The 20,865-nt window shown below is 47.6% G+C and overlaps 1 protein-coding gene across 1 annotated transcript in view; it reads left to right on the forward strand.

Moving 5' to 3' along the window:
• Positions 1 to 3,658: 3,658 nt before the first annotated feature.
• Positions 3,659 to 20,865, forward strand: part of FAT2 (FAT atypical cadherin 2) — a 49,941-nt gene continuing 32,734 nt past the window's right edge. Inside the window, exons 1-8 of the mRNA XM_045551330.1 lie at positions 3,659 to 6,914; positions 8,564 to 8,878; positions 12,772 to 12,830; positions 14,727 to 15,038; positions 15,982 to 16,192; positions 17,877 to 18,016; positions 18,622 to 18,903; positions 19,993 to 20,203. Of these exons, the coding sequence (XP_045407286.1) occupies positions 3,659 to 6,914; positions 8,564 to 8,878; positions 12,772 to 12,830; positions 14,727 to 15,038; positions 15,982 to 16,192; positions 17,877 to 18,016; positions 18,622 to 18,903; positions 19,993 to 20,203 (4,786 nt within the window). The remainder of the gene's footprint in view (positions 6,915 to 8,563; positions 8,879 to 12,771; positions 12,831 to 14,726; positions 15,039 to 15,981; positions 16,193 to 17,876; positions 18,017 to 18,621; positions 18,904 to 19,992; positions 20,204 to 20,865) is intronic.

Raw genomic sequence — 20,865 nt, forward strand, 5'->3', positions numbered from 1 at the left:
CTAATTTAGTCCTCATAAAACCTCATGAAAGCAGTACTCTTTTTTTTTCCCCCAGAAGGAACTGTTAGAATTCAAGCAGTATTCTTAATAGCCCTATGTCACAGATGAAGAAGCTCAAGTTCAGAGATGTTGAGTAACTTACCAAAGTTATGCAGTTAGCAAGTGGTAGAGCTGGGACTTCAACCCAAACAGATTCATAAGTGATCACAGCCTCTCTTTCTGGCAGCATAGTCAGAAGGAAAGAACCTGTCTCTAATTCTTACCCTGTGACTTTGGGCAAGTCCCTTTCTTTCTTTGGGACTTTATTTTCCAGCTTGAAAAAGGACGGGATGATCTTTAAGGGCTCTTTCATCTTTCATTCCATCATTGTTTTCCTAAGTCCAGATTCTTCCATTTTTCAATGAGTATTTATCGAGCCTGGTTCTATACCAGGCACTGATTTAGGCACTGGGGATTCGTCCATGAATACGATACACAGAGCTCTTGTCTTCATGGAGCCTGTGTCAAGTCAGGGAGACAGTTAGTAAACAAATGAAGAAGAATATATTGGGTGGTGTTAAGTGTCATGAAAAAGATGGGGTGAAGTGATAAGGAAGAAGGTTGGTAGGGAGGCTATCCCAAACTGGGGGTCAGGAGGTGATATTTGAGCTGAAAACTGGTTGACAAGAAGGAACTACCCACGTGAGAATTTTAAGTAAAGGGAGATGGCAAGTGCAAAGGTCCTGAGGCAGGTCATACTTTGGTGTGGCTGCAGCTTGGTGGACAATGGGAAGAGTTCTGGGAGTTATCGCTGGAGAAGCAGAAAGGGCTGCAATAGTGTGGGGCTTCCAGGCCATGGGAAGGAGTTTAGATTTTAATGTAAGTGCTATGGGGAGCCACTGGAAAATATTTAAACAGGGGGCCAGGCGTGGTAGCTCATGCCTGTAATCCTAGCACTCTGGGAGGCTGAGACTGGAGGATCGCTTGAGCTCAGGAGTTCGGGACCAGCCTCAGCAAGAGCAAGACCCTGTCTCTACTAAAAATAGAAATATATTAGCCAGACAACTAAAAATAGAAAAAAAAAATTAGCCGGGCGTGGTGGTGCACACCTGTAGGCCCAGCTCCTCAGGAGGCTGAGGCAGGAGGATCTCTTGAGCCCAGGAGTTTGAGGTTGCTGCGAGCTAGGCTGACACCACGGCACTCTAGGCCAGGCAACAGAGTGAGACTGTCTCAAAAACAAAAACAAAAACAGAGAAGCCATATGAATTGATTTATGCTTTCACAAGTTTTCACAGGATGGTCTTGGGTGTTGTGGGCTGGGAGGGTGGTGCAGGGAGACCAATGTGCCCTGCAAGCGTGTTCGCTTACCTGGACCCAGTGCCAGGAAACAACTGTGCAGACGCTGTCCCTTCCCTTAGCAAACTCCTCGCCAGGCGTGTGGGTCCTACAGCTTGGGCATGGACATGGGCACCAAGCTGCCACCCAAGGGTGCATTCTCTCTGCATCTTGGCCCCCCCTCCAGGGAAACCCCACCCCTCTCCCTTCCCTACAGCTCATCTTAACGGCTCCTGTGCTGTGAGGCCCCTGTGCAGCGCGGAGCAGCGTAGGGTGTCTTGCTGGGGCCTGCCCAGCACAGGTGCTGACCTGGTGAACAGGAAGCTCTGCACAGCGGGGAGGGCAGGGCTGGGAGGCTGCCTGCAACCCGGACTGGTGGAGCTGAGGAGCCAGTGGAGCGGGGACTGGGTGAGGACTCCTTTTCCCCTGGGGTTCCAACTTGAAAGGCAATGCCATCCTGCAGGGGCCGGGGACCGAATGACTCGGGGTCCCCTCCTGCTTGTGGGGGCTGTGTCAGGGGAAGCCTTTTGCCTGGGGCTGGCCCTCTGGGGGCTGCAGCGGTAAGCAAGCGGGGACAGCAGGGGCAAGCAGGGTGGGGAACCCACGGCGGCTCTTTCTGACCCCCAGTGTAGAATCTGCCTCCATCCTCCCCGCCTTCACTGAAGTGCCCGGGCTTGGGGCACCACCAGCAGGATCTTAAAGTTGAGGGGGAGCTGGAAAGAGAGGGAGGCTTATCAGACCCTGCCTCCATCGTGCCTCCCCTCTCGGGCTGCTAGCGATAGGATCTTACAGAAGAACCCTGTGCCCAGTTCTTGCTGGACTCTGGGAAGACAGGGCTCCAAGCCTCTCCTTTTCCCTCTGCCCTGGAAGTTTAACTCTTCCTTACCTTTGACGAGCAAGGCAACTGGAAAAACAAGTATGGCCTGTTCCACCCCGGAATGCCCCAGCACATCTGCTTGGCAGCCTCCAAGCTCCCAGGAATCCAGACTCCCATGGGCAGGCCAGGTACCACTCGGCCCTCCCAAACTCTGTCCCCTGCCCCCTGCCCCTTGCCCCATTCTTGGCCCTGGGTCTCACAGTTTGACCCAGGTTGGAGCTCAGGGATGGGCTCTGTGGGAAACAGCAAGGAAGAGATTGGGCAGCAGCAGGCCTGAGGGGGCACAGCATTCACTCCTGGTCAGTTCAACAGGACCTAATGCCCAGGGACTAGTTCTTACCTGGCCACTCGCTGTGTGACTTGGGGCAAAACTGAGCCCCACTCTGGGACTCTATTTCCCCATCTATGCATGAGGATTGGAATTCCATCATCTCTAATGTCCATTTCCACTCTAACATCCCAGGTGTGCAGGAGTTTTCATGTTCTGGGCTATAGGATGAGTTCGAATCAGGCCCTGTCCATGAGGGACATGTGGGGGTGGGGTACAGAGAGGCCTGGGGCAGGAGGCAGCCCTGGCTTGTGACTCCAGGAGCTCCCACTAGCTATAAGGCCCTGGGCAGCTCCCTTCCTTTGATGAAACTTAGTGTCCTATTATTAACAATGGCGAATAGTAAGTTAAAACTTATGGTACAGTGGGCACTCTGATGGGTCATTTACCTTCATTATTTCATTGAATTTTCACAAACAATCCTATGAGATAGATAATTTTCTTATCCTTATTCTACAGAAAGGGAAATTGAGGCTCACAGAGCTTAAATAACTTGTCCAGAAAGTCACCCACCTAGGAAATGGTGGAAGCAGGGCTGGGAGTCAGGCGTCCCCATGCCAAGCCTGGGATCACGGTTTTCTTGCTGTCCTGCAGCCCCTGCACATGCAGAAGCCGCTCACTGTGGCTGGAGCTCAGCTCTGATGGAGGGGCTTCGCGGGGAGGACAGCAGGGAGAGTAGTTTAGAGCCAGGTTGCTAAGCCACGTTCCAGGCTAACAGTTGGGACTGTTTCACCATCACTAGAGGGCCACAGAAAAGTTTTTGGGAAAAGGAGTAAGAGCTCAGGACTGTGTTTTATGTGTCGAGTGCCCTTGAGAGAGCATTTTGAACCAGTCTGTTATTCTTCAACCCTGGGGTTTCTCAACCTCGGCACTATTGACATGGGGGCTGGATAATTCTGTTGTGGGCACTGTCCTGTGTATTGTAGGATGTTTAGCTGCATCCCCGGCCTCTACCCACTACATGCCAGTAGCACCACCACCCCTAATCTGGGAAAGCCCCAAATATCTCCAGACATTGTCCCCCGAGGGTCAAAATCACCTCCAGTTAAGAGCCACATCAGTAGGAACCATTTCTTTCCTAACTTGCACCCTTACCCTGTCTTTCTTTTTCTGTCCAGGGCTTTAGGAGTTTTGTCACCATGACTATTGCCTTGCTGGGTTTTACCATTTTTTGGCTCCATTGTGTGACCTGTGAGAAGCCCCTAGAAGGGATCATCTCCTCCCCAGCTTGGCACTTCACACACTCCCATTACAACGCCACCATCTATGAAAACTCTGCTCCCAAGACCTACGTGGAGAGCTCTGAGAAAATGGGCATCTACCTCGCGGAGCCACAGTGGGCAGTGAGGTACCGGATCATCTCTGGGGACGTGGCCAATGTGTTTAAAACCGAGGAGTATGTGGTGGGCAACTTCTGCTTCCTGAGAATAAGGACAAAGAGCAGCAACACTGCTCTTCTGAACAGGGAGGTGCAAGACAGCTATACCCTCATCATCCAAGCCACGGAGAAGACCCTGGAGTTTGAAGCTTTGACCCACGTGGTGGTCCAAGTCCTGGACCAGAATGACCTGAAGCCACTCTTCTCCCCACCTTCGTACAGAGTCACCATCTCTGATGACATGCCCCTCAAGAGCCCCATCTGCAAGGTGACTGCCACAGATGCTGATCTGGGCCAGAACGCTAAGTTCTATTATGCCCTTAACACAAGGTCAGAAATGTTTGCCATCCATCCCACCAGTGGCATGGTCACTGTGGCTGGGAAGCTCAACGTCACCTGGCGAGGGAAGTATGAGCTCCAGGTGCTCGCTGTGGACCGCATGCGGAAAATCTCTGAAGGCAACGGGTTTGGCAACTTGGCTCCACTCCTCATCCACGTGGAACCTGCCCTCAGGAAGCCCCCCGCCATTGTCTCCGTGGTGGTGACTCCCCCAGACAGCAATGAGGGGACCACCTATGCCACCGTAGTGGTAGATGCAAACAGCGCAGGAGCTGAAGTGCACTCAGTGGAAGTTGTTGGTGGCGACCCTGGAAAGCACTTCAAAGCCATCAAGTCTTATGCCCGGAGCAATGAGTTCAGCCTGGTGTCCATCAAAGACATCAACTGGGTAGAGCACCTTCACGGCTTCAACCTCAGTCTCCAGGCCAGGAGTGGGAGCAGTCCTTTCCATTCCCAGATCAGGGGATTTCACCTACCCGCTTCCAAACTGGCTTCCCTCAAATTTGAGAAGGCTGTTTACAAAGTGCAGCTTAGTGAGTTTTCCCCTCCTGGCAGCCGCGTGGTGATGGTGAGAGTCACCCCAGCCTTCCCCAACCTGCAGTATGTTCTAAAGCCATCCTCGGAGAGTGCAGGGTTTAAACTTAATGCTCGCACTGGGCTGATCACCACCACGAAGCTCATGGACTTCCATGACAGAGCCCGCTATCAGCTACACGTCAGGACCTCACCTGGCTTGGCCTCCACCATGGTGGTCATTGACATTGTGGACTGTAACAACCACGCCCCCACCTTCAACAGGTCTTCCTATGATGGCACCTTGGATGAGAACATCCCTCCAGGCACCAGTGTTTTGACGGTTGCTGCCACTGACCGGGATCACGGAGAAAACGGGTACATCACCTATTCCATTGCTGCTCCAAAAGCTGTGCCCTTTTCCATCGACCCATACCTGGGGATCATCTCCACCTCCAAACCCATGGACTATGAGCTCATGAAAAGAATTTATAACTTCCGGGTACGGGCATCTGATTGGGGATCCCCATTTCGCCGGGAGAAGGAAGTGTCCATTTCTCTTCAGCTCAAAAACCTGAATGACAACCAGCCTGTGTTTGAAGAAGTCAACTGCACTGGGTCCATCCGCCAAGACTGGCCAGTGGGGAAGTCAGTGATGACCATGTCAGCCATAGACGTGGATGAGCTTCAGAACCTAAAATATGAGATCGTGTCAGGCAATGAGCTAAAGTATTTTGATCTAAATCATTTCTCTGGAGTGATATCCCTCAAACGCTCTTTTATGAATCTTACTGCTGGTCAACCCACCAGCTACTCCCTAAAAATTACAGCCTCCGATGGCAAAAACTATGCCTCACCCACAACTTTGAATGTTACTGTGGTGAAGGAACCTCGTTTTGAAGTTCCTGTAACATGTGATAAAACAGGGGTATTGACACAGTTTACAAAGGCCATCCTCCACTCTATTGGCCTTCAGAACCAGGAGTCCAGTGATGAGGAATTCATTTCTTTAAGCACATATCAGATTAATCGTCATACCCCTCAGTTTGAGGACCACTTCCCCCAATCTATTGATGTCCTTGAAAATGTTCCTATCAATACTCCCCTGTCCCGCCTAGCAGCCACTGACCCTGATACTGGCTTTAATGGCAAGCTGGTCTATGTGGTTGCAGATGGCAACGAGGAGGGCTGCTTTGACATTGAACTGGAGACAGGGCTGCTTACTGTAGCTGCTCCCTTGGACTATGAAACCACCAAGTTCTACAGTCTCAACGTAACAGTGTTTGACCTGGGCACGCCCCAGAAGTCCTCCTGGAAGCTGCTGACTGTGAATGTGAAAGACTGGAATGACAATGCACCCAGATTTCCTGCCGGTGGGTACCAGTTAACCATCTCAGAGGACACAGAAGTTGGAACCACAGTTGCAGAGCTGAAAACAGAAGATGCTGACTCAGAGGACAACGGGAGGGTTCGCTACACCCTGCTAAGCCCCACAGAGAAGTTCTCCCTCCACCCTCTCACTGGGCAGCTGGTTGTCACAGGCCACCTGGACCGGGAATCAGAACCTCGGTATGTACTCAAGGTGGAGGCCAGGGATCAGCCCAAGAAGGGCCACCAGCTCTTCTCTGTCACTGACCTGATAGTCACATTGGAAGATGCCAATGACAACTCTCCGCAGTGCATCACAGAACTCAGCAGGCTGAAGGTCCCAGAGGACCTGCCCCTGGGTACTATCTTGACATTTCTGGATGCCTCTGATCCTGACCTGGGCCCGGCAGGTGAAGTGCGGTATGTCCTCTTGGATGATGCTCATGGAACCTTCCGGGTGGACCTGATGACCGGGGCGCTCAGTCTGGAGAGGGAGCTGGACTTTGAGAGGCAGGCTGGGTACAATCTGAGCCTGTGGGCCAGTGACAGTGGGAGACCCCTGGCCCGCAGGACCCTGTGTCACGTGGAGGTGATCGTCCTGGATGTGAATGAGAATCTCCATCCTCCCCGCTTTGCCTCCTTCGTGCACCAGGGCCAGGTGCAGGAGAACAGCCCCCCGGGAACCCAAGTGCTGGTAGTGGCTGCCCACGACGATGACAGTGGCTTGGACGGGGAGCTCCAGTACTTCCTGCGCGCTGGCACTGGCCTTGCAGCCTTCAGCATCAACCAAGACACAGGTACCGGGAGTGGGGTACGATGGGAGCCCCAGGGCCTGGGGAAATTGGACCGAAGGGGAATGAAATCAAGCTGCAGGCTGAGATGAAAGGCAATAAGTAGGGATTCTCCTTCCCATCCCTTTTATTTTTAATTTATCTTTACTGGAGAGATATATGTGTGTGTGCGTGTATATATACTGGAAATATATTTATGTGTGTGTATACATGCACAACATATACACATATATTACATAGATTCTGTTGATAAAAGTAATATATCTGGTTATAAGTTTTTTGTATAAAATTAAAAAATGAATGTTCCTTTGTATCCCATCTCCCCAGATATAATCTTTATTAACAATTTGTTCCATAATCTTCTAAGTTTTTTTAATATCTGATACAATATCGTGGTTCATTTTATTATTGTGAGAACACAATATAATAGACACTACTTCTGAAACTTACTTTTATCACGTAACATAACATCAGGGCATCTTATTTGTCAGTATATAAATCTTTTTTACATTTTTTTATTGGCTGCATGTTATTCAATCATATAGGTGTAACATTCTTGTTTATGTGCCTTGATTCATATGCACGAGTCTCTACAGGAAAAACTCTGAAAAATGAAGTTGCTGGTTCAAAGGATAATGTACACTTTCCACGTTAATAGATATTTCCAAATTACTCTCTAAAAAGGCCACACCACCTTATGCCTTCTTTCTAAGCTTCATAGAAAATAAGTGCAATTTAGCAAATGCTTACTGAGTCCCTGCTACTTGTGAGGTCCTGAGATGGGCACCTTGGGGAGATCTAAGGTAAAGAATAGCAGATTCCTGCCTCAAGGAGTTTACAGTCTGGTGGGTGATTTGTTTCCAGAGTAAAGGGCAGGGTGAAGTGGTGGAAAAAGCATTAGACTGAGTCAATTCCACATCCAGTTCCTCTGCATACTTGATACATTATCTTGGTAAAATCATGCTTCCTCTCTGAGCCTCAGTTTCCCCATCTGTCATCTCTGTCAGGCTATGGCTGTGAGCACAGGCCCTGCCCTCTCACACAAGTTCTGCCAGCTGAGTGTGATCTACGAGGGGTTCGAGTGCAAGTTTATGTTGCTCACTCTTAGACCCTCAATTTCTAGAACAGTGCTGGCCCCTAGGAAGCAAGCTGTGGAGTGAGTGAACTAAAGAATGAAGCTCAGCCCCTAAAATCATGAAAATGATGGAGAAGGGAAGAGCAATTTATTTGTTAAATCCCTAACCCTTAAATTGATGATCTACCAGGACTTAAAGAGTGAAGGAAGAAGTTTAAGGACAACTATAAGAAAATCTCACTTAGAGAATGTGAAATAAATCAATGGAGCTTGTGTTAAAGTAGTCAAGAGAAAGTAGATCAACTACCACTGTCTTCTGGAAATCTTACACATGCCCACATGCCAGAGTCATGAGCCCATTTTAGCAGAGAAAGGCTGTGAGAGGTTCTAGAATAAGGATATTTGTTCCCCTGTGTTCAACCCAGCATCTCCCCCAGCATGTTGGTAACAATTCCCTCTTTTCATGGCACACCTATTAATATCCTTTCCATAGTGCAGTCCAGGGAATGTTAGGTAGGGTGATATCCAAAGCCACTTTGAGCTCTAAAGTATTTGGGGTTTGGCGCTTCTCTGTTCCTAGGAATGATTCAGACTCTGGCGCCCCTGGACCGAGAATTCACATCCTACTACTGGTTGACAGTACTGGCGGTGGACAGAGGTTCCGTACCCCTCTCTTCTGTGACTGAAGTCTATATTGAGGTTACCGATGTCAATGACAACCCACCTCAGATGTCCAGAGCTGTGTTCTACCCCTCCATCTGGGAGGACGCGCCTGTGGGTACCTCTGTGCTTCAGCTGGATGCCTGGGACCCAGACTCCAGCTCCAAAGGGAAGTTGACCTTCAACATCACCAGTGGGAACCACATGGGATTCTTTGCTATTCACCCTTTCACAGGTAAGGGCCCCCAAAGCTGGGTGAACATGGTGCTTCTCAAACTGTGGGTACTGACCAGCATAATCAGCATCCCCCGTGACCTTGTTGGAGATTTAAATTCTCAGGCGTCCCACATTAGACCTACTGAGTCAGAATTCTGAGAGTGGGGCCCAGCAATCTGTGTTAACAAAACCAGCAGGGGATTCTGATGTGTGCTAAAGTTTGAGAACACTGTTCTACAAAGTCCATGGGAAAATGAGAAGAATCTGTCATCAACTTTCTTTCCTTGGGGCCCAGGGAAGCTAAACAGGTTGCCAGGTGGCCAGGCTGGGACTACTTCAGACCTCCAAGTACTCCCAAACCAACTCCTCCCCTGAGTCACAAGCCACAGGGTGAATCCCTTAACCCTAGCTCCAGACTGATCGCACCCTGTCCCAGTGGATCATTAGTGGCAATAATAATCCACTTACATTGAGTCAACCGTCTCACTGGCATCTGCCCAAGGCCTTCTGGGGGCAAGGGTGGTGGATGGTTTTTTAGAGGAATCCAGAGGTCACTGGCTGGCAGCAGCGAGCCAGATGTAGCCCACAGAGGTGTTTTGTTTGACTTGCATGAGCTTTAAACAATGATTTTCAGATGTGGCCAACACTTAAAAATTAGGAAACTACACAAAACATTGAGATTTCTGGTTGTTCTTCAAAAATTGGAAGAACTGGCCACACTGTCTTCACATTGCCACCGGGTCATGATGGACCAGAGCTGACAGCAGCTCCCTCTGCAGACCAAGCTCATGTCTTCTGGTCCGGTGGTCCCCACTTGCCTGGCTCCTGTTGGCACTGGAGTTTGAGAGCCACTTCCCACTGCAGCAGACACTTCTCAAAGGCCTCATCTTCCTCCTGGGGGATGAGCAACCCTATTGTAGAGAAGGCTGACACTTTCTCCTCTGAACCCAACATCCAATTCTATGTCTCCAACAATTTGCTCTTGTCTGGGAAGGACAGAACCTGGTGAGATTGGAAGAAGGGAAGAATGCTAGCGGGTGGGGGATACAAGTGTCTATGTGCCCAGTGACATTTGTTGGGAACATTTTCTATTAACTTTTGACCTCAGGGTGCAGATTAGTCCTCCTAGGAGGAGGATGGTTTTCTCCTGGAAAACAGGCCTCAGCTGGCTCTAGCTGCACCCGGCCTGCCCGATCCCTCCCTCTGCAGAAGAGCAAAAAGAGCTCTCACCTGAGGCACTAACTTCTCGACCTCTTCCAAATCCCTGTTCTGTTTACTATCAACAGTTCCCTCGCAGCAGGTCTGGCAAAATGCCCCAAAGGGCAGAGATGTTCTTAGTCTTCCGGCAGTTGAGGAGAAGAAATCTTTATTAGCATAAATGTTTTATAAAAATAAAAGAATAAATCAGCAAAGGGCCCCAAGCTCACCTCTCTCACCCCCATTACTTTGTCCCACTTTCCTGCTTTGTTACCTTCAAAGGATTCCCTGCCCCCTGAGGATAAAGTCAGAGCCTGCTGTGTCCTGCAGACTCCTGCCTGACCCACTCCCGCTAACCCCTCTGGTCTCCTGCTACCCTCCCGGGGTTCCAGCCACGTGGCTGCTCCAGCCCAGGCTCCCTGGACACAGGGCTCTGCACGTGTGTCTCTCTGGCAGGTGTCCCTTCTCCCCTTTGTCTGCACAACCCCCGCTCTTCTCTCACATCCCAGCCAGCTGCTCTTTCTTCACGAAGTTTTTCCTGATGCCTCCATAATGCACTTTCCAGCAGCACCTACCCGCTTTTCCAACACTGATGACACAGGACACTATATTCATTTGTGCGATTATTCCATTATTTATCCGTGTCCTTCTCTAGACTTCAAAGGTTTCTGACAAAAGAAACCCTGACTGTTTCTGCCCACCAAAACCTGGCACACAGTAGGAGCTCAATAAATAATTGTTAAATGGATGAATGATGATGATAATAATAATAAAGGGGTGAAAAGCTACCACTTCGTGATTTCTCTAGAACTGAAGGTAATACTACCTCTGTTGTAACTGCTGGCAAGCTGCCTTTTCTACCCAACGATATATTGTGCACAGCATCTCCATATCTAGGGAAAAAATTGGATTTTAAATGGCTCTATTATATTCTTTTTAATGTATAATTTATATCTCTTCTTCTATAAGGGTAGTGTCAAGTTACCTATTTTTTAAAACATAACTATGATGAACATCCTCGTGCACTCATCTTTGCAGATGTACGCATTGATCTCTTCAGAATAAATTCCTCAAAGTGGGATGAAAAGTTCAGAACTTAAGCCAGAAAGACCTTAAAAGTCACCCAATCCACTTGTCCTTTGACAGAGGAGGTTGGGGTTGGGGTCCCACAGAAGAGGTGGAGAAAGAAGCAGGAGCTTCCTGGAGTCAAGGCGAGGCACAGAGGGAATCAGTGGGTCCCCTGTAAGGAATCTGAGGCTGCAATTGAGGGTGGGCATTGCCATAGGAAGGGAACGGACGGGCTGAGCCAGGAGGTGGCATTCTTCCTGGAGGGGAGGCTTCTCCAGCCCAACTCTGACCCGCCAGCCCATTCTCATCCCAACATATGAAGTCTCAGAATTGACTCAGTTGTCAGGACTTTTTCAGATGTGAAAGATAGGAACCCAATCCAGGTTGTCTGAGGCAGTAAAAGGCATTCATCTTCTTGCTTCACGGGAAAGTCCAGCCGTGCATGGCTCAGGCATCTGTAGGCGCGGTGGCCGGCGTTGAGATGATGTAAGGAAGACTGTCTGCGCATCTCTCGGCCTCATCGTCCCTGAGTGGCCTCTGTCCTCAGAAGGACTCTCTCCTTTTGTTGCTCTTGGGTTTCATCCTATCCTCTCAGCCTGCTAGCAGCAAAAGAGCCTCTTCTTTCTACAGTTCTCACAAAAGTACCAGAATTGTTGCTCACCAGACAGATGAGTCACTTGTCATGAGGGCCAAGGGGACTAGTCTACGCCGAGTGGCCAGCCTTGGGCAAGAAGCCCTTCCCCAGATGTGGAGTGGGTCAGCCTCACCCCCGATCACAAATGACTGAAATTAGGAGTGGTGTGGTTCCCTCAGGAAAACTGGGGTTCGTTTACTAAAAGAAGGAGACAGGAATGATGGGCAGAAGACATCCAAATGCAGATAAAGTCCATAAATTTTAGTAACAGGGAACCCAAATTGCATTGCAGCCGTAGTGATGTTCACTTTGTGCACCAGGAACCCCCTAGTTGCTTCCAGCTGGTGTCTGCTCTGATCTGGCAGGCCACTTGGACTGTGCTGGTTGCTGAATTTTTGACATGTCACCCCTGCCTCATAGTGAAAGTGGGAAGTGGATGGGAGCTTCAGCTAGCACATTGTCTCTGTGCTTCTCTACCGCCTCCTCGCTTCCCCTTCACTTTCCCCAGAATTTCATCTCCCCTTAGTGTACAGATGCTCCCCAACTTGGTGGGGCTGTATCTTGATACATTCATCATAAGTTGAAAATATCATAAGTCGAAACGTGTTTATACACCTAACCTACAAAATCTCATAGCTTAGCCTAGCCTACCTTAAATATGCTCAGAACACTTACAATAGCCTATGGTGGGGCAAAATCATATAACACAAAGCCTGTTTTACAATAAAGTAAATTACGTCAGGTAATTTATTGAATACTGGGCCGAAAGTGAAAAACAGAGTGGTTGCATGGGTACTCAAAGTGTGGTTTCTATTGAATGTGTATCATGTTTCACCATCATAAAGTTGAAAAATCTTAAGTCGAACCACTGTAAGTTGGGGGCAATGTGTACTTGTTCTCCAAAGACCAGAAGAATTCTCATCTGGGATTTGAATGTCATTCTTGAACTCACCCCAGCAAAGTGGCTCTGGGAACACTGTGCTCATGTCTCCTTCCTACCATCTCTCCCCCAGGTCTCCTATCCACGGCCCGGCAGCTGGACAGAGAGAACAAGGAGGAACACATCCTAGAGGTGAGTTACAGTGGTGAACTTGTCTGCTGGATTCGGAAGCCTCCTGGAGAAGGTCGTTTAGGGAGCCATGCCAGGCATTGGAGCCACATGCGTGTCTAGCACTGTAGCTGAGGAGCGTACTGGGCTCAGGAAAGAGAATGTCCTTGAGCTGAGCCTTGCTGTGTTTGGTGGTGAAGATCCTTGGGGCTTTGCTGGCTCTTCAGCACAGAGAAGGAAAGGAATCTGAAAACATGTCCAGGCTGGGCAGGAACCACTGATTGATTAGTAATGCCTGCAGTGAGTGCAGGAAAGGGGAGCAGCACACATGTGTATACTTGTCAAGTCTCGTTTCCAGTCCATTCCCCGTCCCAGAGAGAATCATTCAAGGTCAAATACTAGGTCAGTGGCAGAGCCAAGATGAAAACACAGACCTTTGTCTTCTAGACGTGTGCTCTTTCTAGGATGTCTCTAAAATCACATAGGCATTCCTGGTGCCCATTCCAGTGAGAGGCTTTAGTCAGTGAGCTAGAGGGGGTTAACACATTAAGTGCCATGTGGATTGTATTTAACTCATGCTAGTTTTGAGCCCAGGGTCTTGTAAAGCAAAACCTGGGCAAAACCCTGCAGGTGGTTCATGAAAATCTTACTCGTTGATGTTCTTATTGCTACAATTAATATTGACAATTCATTTCTAAAAACGTGGATTAAATGAATAAAAGTCAATACATTTAGTTTTTCTATTTATGTTTACCTTTAAATTACCCTAAAGCCTGACAAGTCAAGAAAAACACTTTACCCTTATGAACTATTTTCCAAGTTTTCACATTACTTTTTACATTACTAATTTTCAAGTTTTTATATTACTATTTTATTGAGGAAAAAAACTACAGAAAACAATTAAAAATAACAAAATTTTCATTAAATCAGAAAGGATCATTTTGTTTTTGAAATTTTTATTCTATTTTCGTAACAAAACACCATGGCCCCAAGGAAAAAAAATTTTTTTCTAGTGTGACAGTCAGTGTGTTAAATCAGAAGAGGATGTCAGGGGAGAAGTCTAGGTATTTCCCCTTCTGGGTGGCCCACGGCTGATGAACAGGTACCTCTTCTAGTCTTAAAGGCATCAGGAGGGAGAGATGCATATTCCTCAGCAGAGTTGAGATAAATTTTGCCTTCTATACTTCCAGGCTCTGCACATTTTCTTTCCCCTTGTAAGAAACAGGTGTTTTTAGTGAGCAGCTGCTAAATGGCCTTCTGGAATTCTTAGAGACTGAGGCATTCTTCATAGTTCAATAACAGATATTTGCCTTTAAATAGCACAATGGTTAAAAAAATTCTTCACCAATTAGGGTGGAAATGTCCTCTCTCATATGATGCCCTTGGGGATATTGATGCATGGGGTGGTTTTGCCCCTACACAAGAAAGCTCCTGATTCTGATATTGTTTTGGTGCCTTTCCCCTCACTCTGGATTCCATTGCATGCATTTGGCCACAAGCCTGACTCACAAGGTATCACTCATTCCTTCCCGAGCACCTTCTCATTTGTTTTTTTGAGTAGCTTAGGACAACCAGAGAACAAAGCTTATGACAATTATTAGCAAAGAAAAAGTAAACAATCTCTGAGAAATGGCCCACGGGTCTTCCCACATAAAGAGAATCAGTTTTTGTCTAGAGACCCTGACTTTGTCTTCTTCCAGTTCTTTCTGGCTCCCTTGTCTGTTCTTGCTGGCTTTTCTGTGGGTGGGGTTACCAAGTAGGTGAGGTTATGATAATATATATATAAGAATATACCCCAATGAAAAAACGGACTAATATTTCAGGTTGTCAAGAGTGGTGGTGAGGTTGTGGTGGGTGACAATACATATTCACTACTTTGCATTTGGCACCTCGGGTGCTCATGCTCAACTCTGTCCCCAGGTGATTGTGCTGGACAACGGGGAGCCCTTGCTAACGTCCACCTCCAGGGTGGTGGTGCACATCTTGGATGTCAATGACAATCCACCTGTGTTCTCCCACAAGCTCTTCAAAGTCCGCCTTCCAGAGAGGCTGAGCCCAGTGTTCCCTGGGCCTGTGTACAGGCTGGTGGCTTCAGACCCAGATGAGGGTCTCAATGGCAAGGTCACCTACAGTATCGAGGAAAGCGACGAGGAGGGCTTCAGCATCGACCCTGTCACGGGTGTGGTGTCATCCAGCAGTACCTTCACCGCTGGAGAATACAACATCCTAACGGTGAGCACATGCATGAGCCGGGGAGGGAGGAGTGGCATGACTGTTCTGCACCTTTGAGGACTCAGGGGCGGGAGACAGCCAGGGGCACGATGGAAGTGGTACTCCCCTCCCTGGCCTTCTCCCAGAGAAACTGGGAGTCCCGACTTCAGCCAGAGGGTCAGAATTCTGGGCCTTTCTCTTTGAGGGCAATAAGATCCTTGCCTGGGAAATCCTCCCTATTTTTAGAAATAAGGATTTTAGGGAGCATAAACAGGGGATTTGGAGTTAAGATCCTACCCTGGCACTGCCACTTTATACCTGTGCAACCTTGGACAAGTCATTTAACCCCTTTGAGCCTTTGTTTTAACATCTGTAAAATGAGGGTAAGAATATTTTTCTTGTAGGAAGCCAATACATCAAACTGTATCAGTCAGCCTGAATTTGACCCTGGCCTCATTGCCAGCCAGGCGCATAATCCGGTGGGCGAGTTCGCCATGCCAAGCCCCAGTCTCTTCCTGTAAAAGGGAGATGATAATAGCACCTCTCCTAGAGCTATTGTGAGAATTAAATTAGATATCGCACATGAGGCCTGAAACTAGTGAGAGTTCAAGAATTCTAGCTTATTATGTTTGTGGTTGTTGGGAAAAGTAAAGGGACTATGTATGTGAAGTCCAGTTTAGGAACTGGCACACATTAGGTCTGCAGTTAATAGTGGCATTTATTATTTTTATAGTAACCATGAGATTTTGAGCACAGGTTATACGTTTTGTTTATCACTGTGCCTGCAGCGACTAGCATGGAGCCTGCGTACCGCAAGCCCTCAAGTGTGCATGAAATGAAGGAACGAGTGGACGAGAGGCCAGTGCCATCAGAGTCACAGGGCACTCTGCTTCTTGGCCTGGCTGCCTGGGTCTTCTTGTTTCTTGGCCCCCAATCCTCAATTTCAGCGTTGGCCTCTTTTCAGATCAAAGCAACAGACAGTGGGCAGCCCCCGCTCTCCGCCAGTGTCCGGCTGCACATCGAGTGGATCCCCCCGCCGCGGCCGTCCTCCATACCGCTCGCCTTTGACGAGACCCACTACAGCTTTACCGTCATGGAGACGGATCCTGTGAACCACATGGTGGGGGTCATCAGCGTAGAGGGCCGACCCGGCCTCCTCTGGTTCAACATCTCAGGTGAGGCCAGCCCCTCCCACCCTGATAGACCAGCTCTAGTCCTCGTGGTACAATCCTTCTGACCCCTCTCAAGGTCATGCTCTTTGGCAGCCCCTCTTTTGGTTCTCTGGGACAGGGGCAGTAGGAATGCCACATCTGCCAAGCTTTCCTTTCACTCCAGCTATGATCGCAGGTGGAACACCCACGTCTCACTGGGAACCCCAGCCAGAGTTGGCAGTGCCTCAGTTACCCCAAGTGCCTGGGAGACCTAAGATGAATGGTCCAGGAAGACCCAGAGCAGAAAGCACAAGCTCGTTTGTTTTTCTGCCTCAGTGTGAAAATCAATGCAGAGCTGACTTGGTTGACCATAAGCCCACGTCAGCTGTATTCTGGGGCCACGCTCAATGCTCTGGCCCCAGATGCCATCCTCAGCATCAGGGGAAGGTGCCGCTTCTCATTCTAGGAGGCACTTAGATCCAGGTTCTGATGGCCCCCTCTGAAATTCTCTTCTGTCTCCAGATTAAGGTTTTGTTTGAACATCTTAAGGTCACAGAGCCCTTTGGGAATCTGATGAGCTAGGTCCTCTTCCCTGAAAGTTGTTCACGCGCGTGTACACACACACTCACACACACACACTCACACACGCATACACACACACTTACACAAATATAAATTTGCATGTGGACTAATAGGCTCTCTGAAATCCATCCAGGGATTCCAGTTTAAAAATCTCTAATCAAGAATTTCAGCACCTCCATGCACGTGCTGTGCTATAACAGAGTTTCCAGCCTGGCTCAGAGACGGGATAGGATATGCACCGGGCCCAAGCTCTTCGACCTCCAGAACTTATTTCCAGTTCTGATTCACTGCTCTTTTAATTGACTTTTTTTCATGAATATATAATTAGTGCATATACCCTATAAAACATTTAGAAAATACAAATGAATGCAGAGAAGAAAATAAAAATCACCTAAATTCCCACCAATCAGAAGATAATCCACTGTTATAATTTTGATGTGCTTCCTTCTAGTCACAAGCACACACATACACACACCCTTGGGGTTATGTTAAAATATTGTTTTATAATATTATTAAATATAATATGACATAAACATGTCATTAAATATATTTCTATATAGTAGGCATTTAAATAGCTTCATGTTATTTTATATTTTTGATTCTCATAGATTATTAAATCAATTCCCTCTTGTTGAACAGACTTAGTTTCATATTTTCTTGTGTATAGGTACAGTGCAATTGCACAGGACCATTACAGTGGTTTGCATATTAGACTGTGCAAACTCCCTGTAAACTATGCCATGGAGCTCCATTTCAATCCCAATAGCAAAATAAGTTTTATAGCAAATTTTGTTCTTCCTATGGGACTCTTTAGCCATTATAGGTTTAACTTTTTTCTGTATCATTGTTTGGATCTTGATGATAATTTGACAATGATGTGACAGGATAAATTACAGCTTTTTGGACTCCTGCAGGGATAAACTCCAGCCTGTCACTCAGATGTCATACTGCTTCTGAACAAAGTCTTTAGAATCCCTGACTCAGACTCTTCCTTGCATGTTCTCAGTCCTGCCATCCAAGGTCGGCGTCTATTACCACATCTTCTAAACTGACGGCCAGATCCCCGTTATGCTCCTGCTGCCTAAATCCCTGAGGGTGTGTGTGCTTTTCCCCACTCCCACTGCAGGTGGGGATAAGGACATGGACTTTGACATTGAGAAGACCACGGGCAGCATCATCATCGCCAGGCCTCTCGATACAAGGAGGAGGTCGAGCTATAACTTGACCGTGGAGGTGACAGATGGGTCCCGCACCATTGCCACCCAGGTTAGAGGCCTCACTTGGGGACCCCTGAGTCTAGAGGAGATGGGAGGCCTCCTTCATTGGGATAAGGCTGCACAAGGCTTCCCGGGGATGTGGTGTACCTCAAAGAACACTGAATTTGGACTCGAGGTTCTGGGCTCTGGTCGTGTGCAATATACGTTCTACTTCTGTGGCCCTGGGAGAATTCTTGTTCCCAGTTGCATCTCTGTATAACAAGGGAATTTGTTTGAATGAGTGGTTTTAGTTAAAGGCAGAGTGTGCCGGGAGCTAGCACGGGTTTAGGGAATGATGGTTGGGTAAATGGGGCTGTGGATTTCTACTCTGGCTTCAGCCAGAGGTTTTATCTGTTTCATGTATTGGGATTTCACATAAAATTTCATTTGGAGAAAAGGCCTTTTAACAAAATTTTCATTTTGAAAACCACTAGACTGTGTGGTATCTGAAAGCCTTGTGATTCTGAAATCCTATCATGTATTCAACAAACATTTGCTAATATCAAGTGACTGCAGTGTGCCAGGCACTGTGCTAGGCACGGATGGAGCAAGGAGCTCTACAAGGACACAGTCCCTGCCCCCTGGAGCTCACAGTCTGCCCTCTGTCCTCCCCAGGTCTACATCTTCATGATTGCCAATGTTAACCACCACCGGCCCCAGTTCCTGGAGGCTCACTATGAGGTCAGAGTTCCCCAGGACACACTGCCTGGGGTTGAGCTCCTCCGAGTCCAGGCCACGGATCAAGACAAGGGCAAAGGTCTCATCTACACCTTACATGGCAGCCAAGACCCGGGAAGTGCCAGCCTCTTCCAGCTGGACCCGAGCAGTGGTGTCCTGGTAACCGTAGGGAAACTGGACCTGGGCTCAGGGCCCTCCCAGCACATGCTGACAGTCATGGTGAGTAAACCGAAAACTTGGGTAAGAACGCGCTTGTATGCAGATGTGTGTGGGTGGAGACAGGTGGAAACACGCCGAAGGTTGCCTTTCTCCTGCCAAGCCAGGTGTGCTGATGCCCGGAATGATAATCCGGGAGACAGAGTTGTGACATTTCACAGCTGGCCAAGGGCACCTTCCATAAGGGATGCCTGGGAGTGAAGACAGGGTGGGACAGCTGCCAATGAAACTCCTGTCAACCTTGGATTTCTCTGGACTCACCCCAAATATCCCCCAATGGTTCTCTCCCTGCTCTGAGACTTCATGGCCATAACGTGAATTCACACAGTGTCAGAGCTGGAAGGGACCCAGAGACTCTCCCACTCAGAACAAGGACTGGGGTCTGGCAAGTAAGGCCTGTTGGACACAAAATTGAAGGAAGATTTACTCTATGGGTCATTTGCCTGAATTTTTATGACCCCAAGAGCGAGTTTCTTCCTATATTTTGTGCCCTCCTTGCCTCACTTACCCCCCTCTAGTCCCAGCCCTGACTGCTCATTTATCTTCTACATGAGGCCCAGAGAGGGAAAGAGACTTGCTTGCTGTTAAACAGTTATTTATGATTGAATCAGAATCAGAGTCCAGCCTCCTGTCTCAAGAGTCAGGGTTGTTATGTGCAACTATCATCCTCTGGGTAAATTAATATATATTAAAGGCTCTGAGAAGTCCTACAGCAAAGAATACTGAACTTTATTTAGTTCAGGACTCCTCAAAGTTACTTGACAATAGATTTTTTTTTTCCTTCATAACATGTTAACCTCTTGAAGAACTAATATTCTCTGAGACCTAATTTGGAAAATACTGCTTCTCTGTCTATTTCTGCCTTTCTCTAAAGTGGAAGTGTCCATTAAAATAGCTAAGTCTAAAAGTCACTAATTGATAAATTTGTTTAAAAGGAAGAAAGAGCATAGATTAGAGCATGATTTAAAAGAATGCAGAGTTAGTTACAATTGGGTACATTTTCCACTGGCATTCCATTACACCGACCTTAGTCTAACCCTGCCTCCTCCCATCCCATTGGCTGCTTATCCTATGACCCCCTTGGGCCCACAGGTCAGAGACCAGGAGATACCCATCAAGAGGAACTTTGTGTGGGTGACCATCCATGTGGAGGATGGAAATCTCCATGCACCCCGCTTCACCCAGCTCCATTATGAGGCAAGTGTTCCTGACACCACAGCCCCCAGCACAGAGCTGCTCCAGGTCCGGGCCGTGGACGCCGACAGAGGAGCCAATGCTGAGGTCCACTACTCGCTCCTGAAAGGTGAGAAGCTTGGCGTGAGTTCAGAGGATGAGCAAAGGTGCTTTGGAAATAAAGGAAAACACTAGAGGCATGAATTTCCAAGTGAATCAAGTACCAGGCTCTCTAAGCCTTTGCAAATGATAATTCTAGAGCATTCTGTGGGACTATAATAATCTAAGACAATGTCCTTCCAAAGATGGCAATAACAATAGCCAAGGGACTACTCAAGTGGGAGAATTTATACATACATTGTATAAACCCAACAGTGCTCATACATGTAGAAGATGCTTATGAAGTCCATGCAACATTTGAAAAATGTGATAATTTCATGCATGTGGATTAGAAAGGACCTGTAAATATTTTATAAGGTGTATGGCATAATTTTAAGAATAATTTTTTTTTCCTGCTAAGGCCACAAAGTGACTTAGTCTCCATTATATGGTATTTTTCATCTCAAAGATGGGAATAATATTACCTGTGCTAGAAAGCCATTGGAAAGATTAAAAAAGAAAATGTATCTTAATACATGTTGTAAACTGTGAAATATTGTACAAATGCCAGGGGTTATTACTGTCATTGATAAGTGTTATAATTATTAATTATAAATAACTTATAACTTATTAATTATAAATAATTAATATAACAAAAGTGATAGTATCCAGTATCCAACTAATTATTAATGA

Source organism: Lemur catta, chromosome 5 (assembly GCF_020740605.2).
Source record: "Lemur catta isolate mLemCat1 chromosome 5, mLemCat1.pri, whole genome shotgun sequence".
In the NCBI taxonomy this organism is placed as follows: Eukaryota; Metazoa; Chordata; class Mammalia; order Primates; family Lemuridae; genus Lemur; species Lemur catta.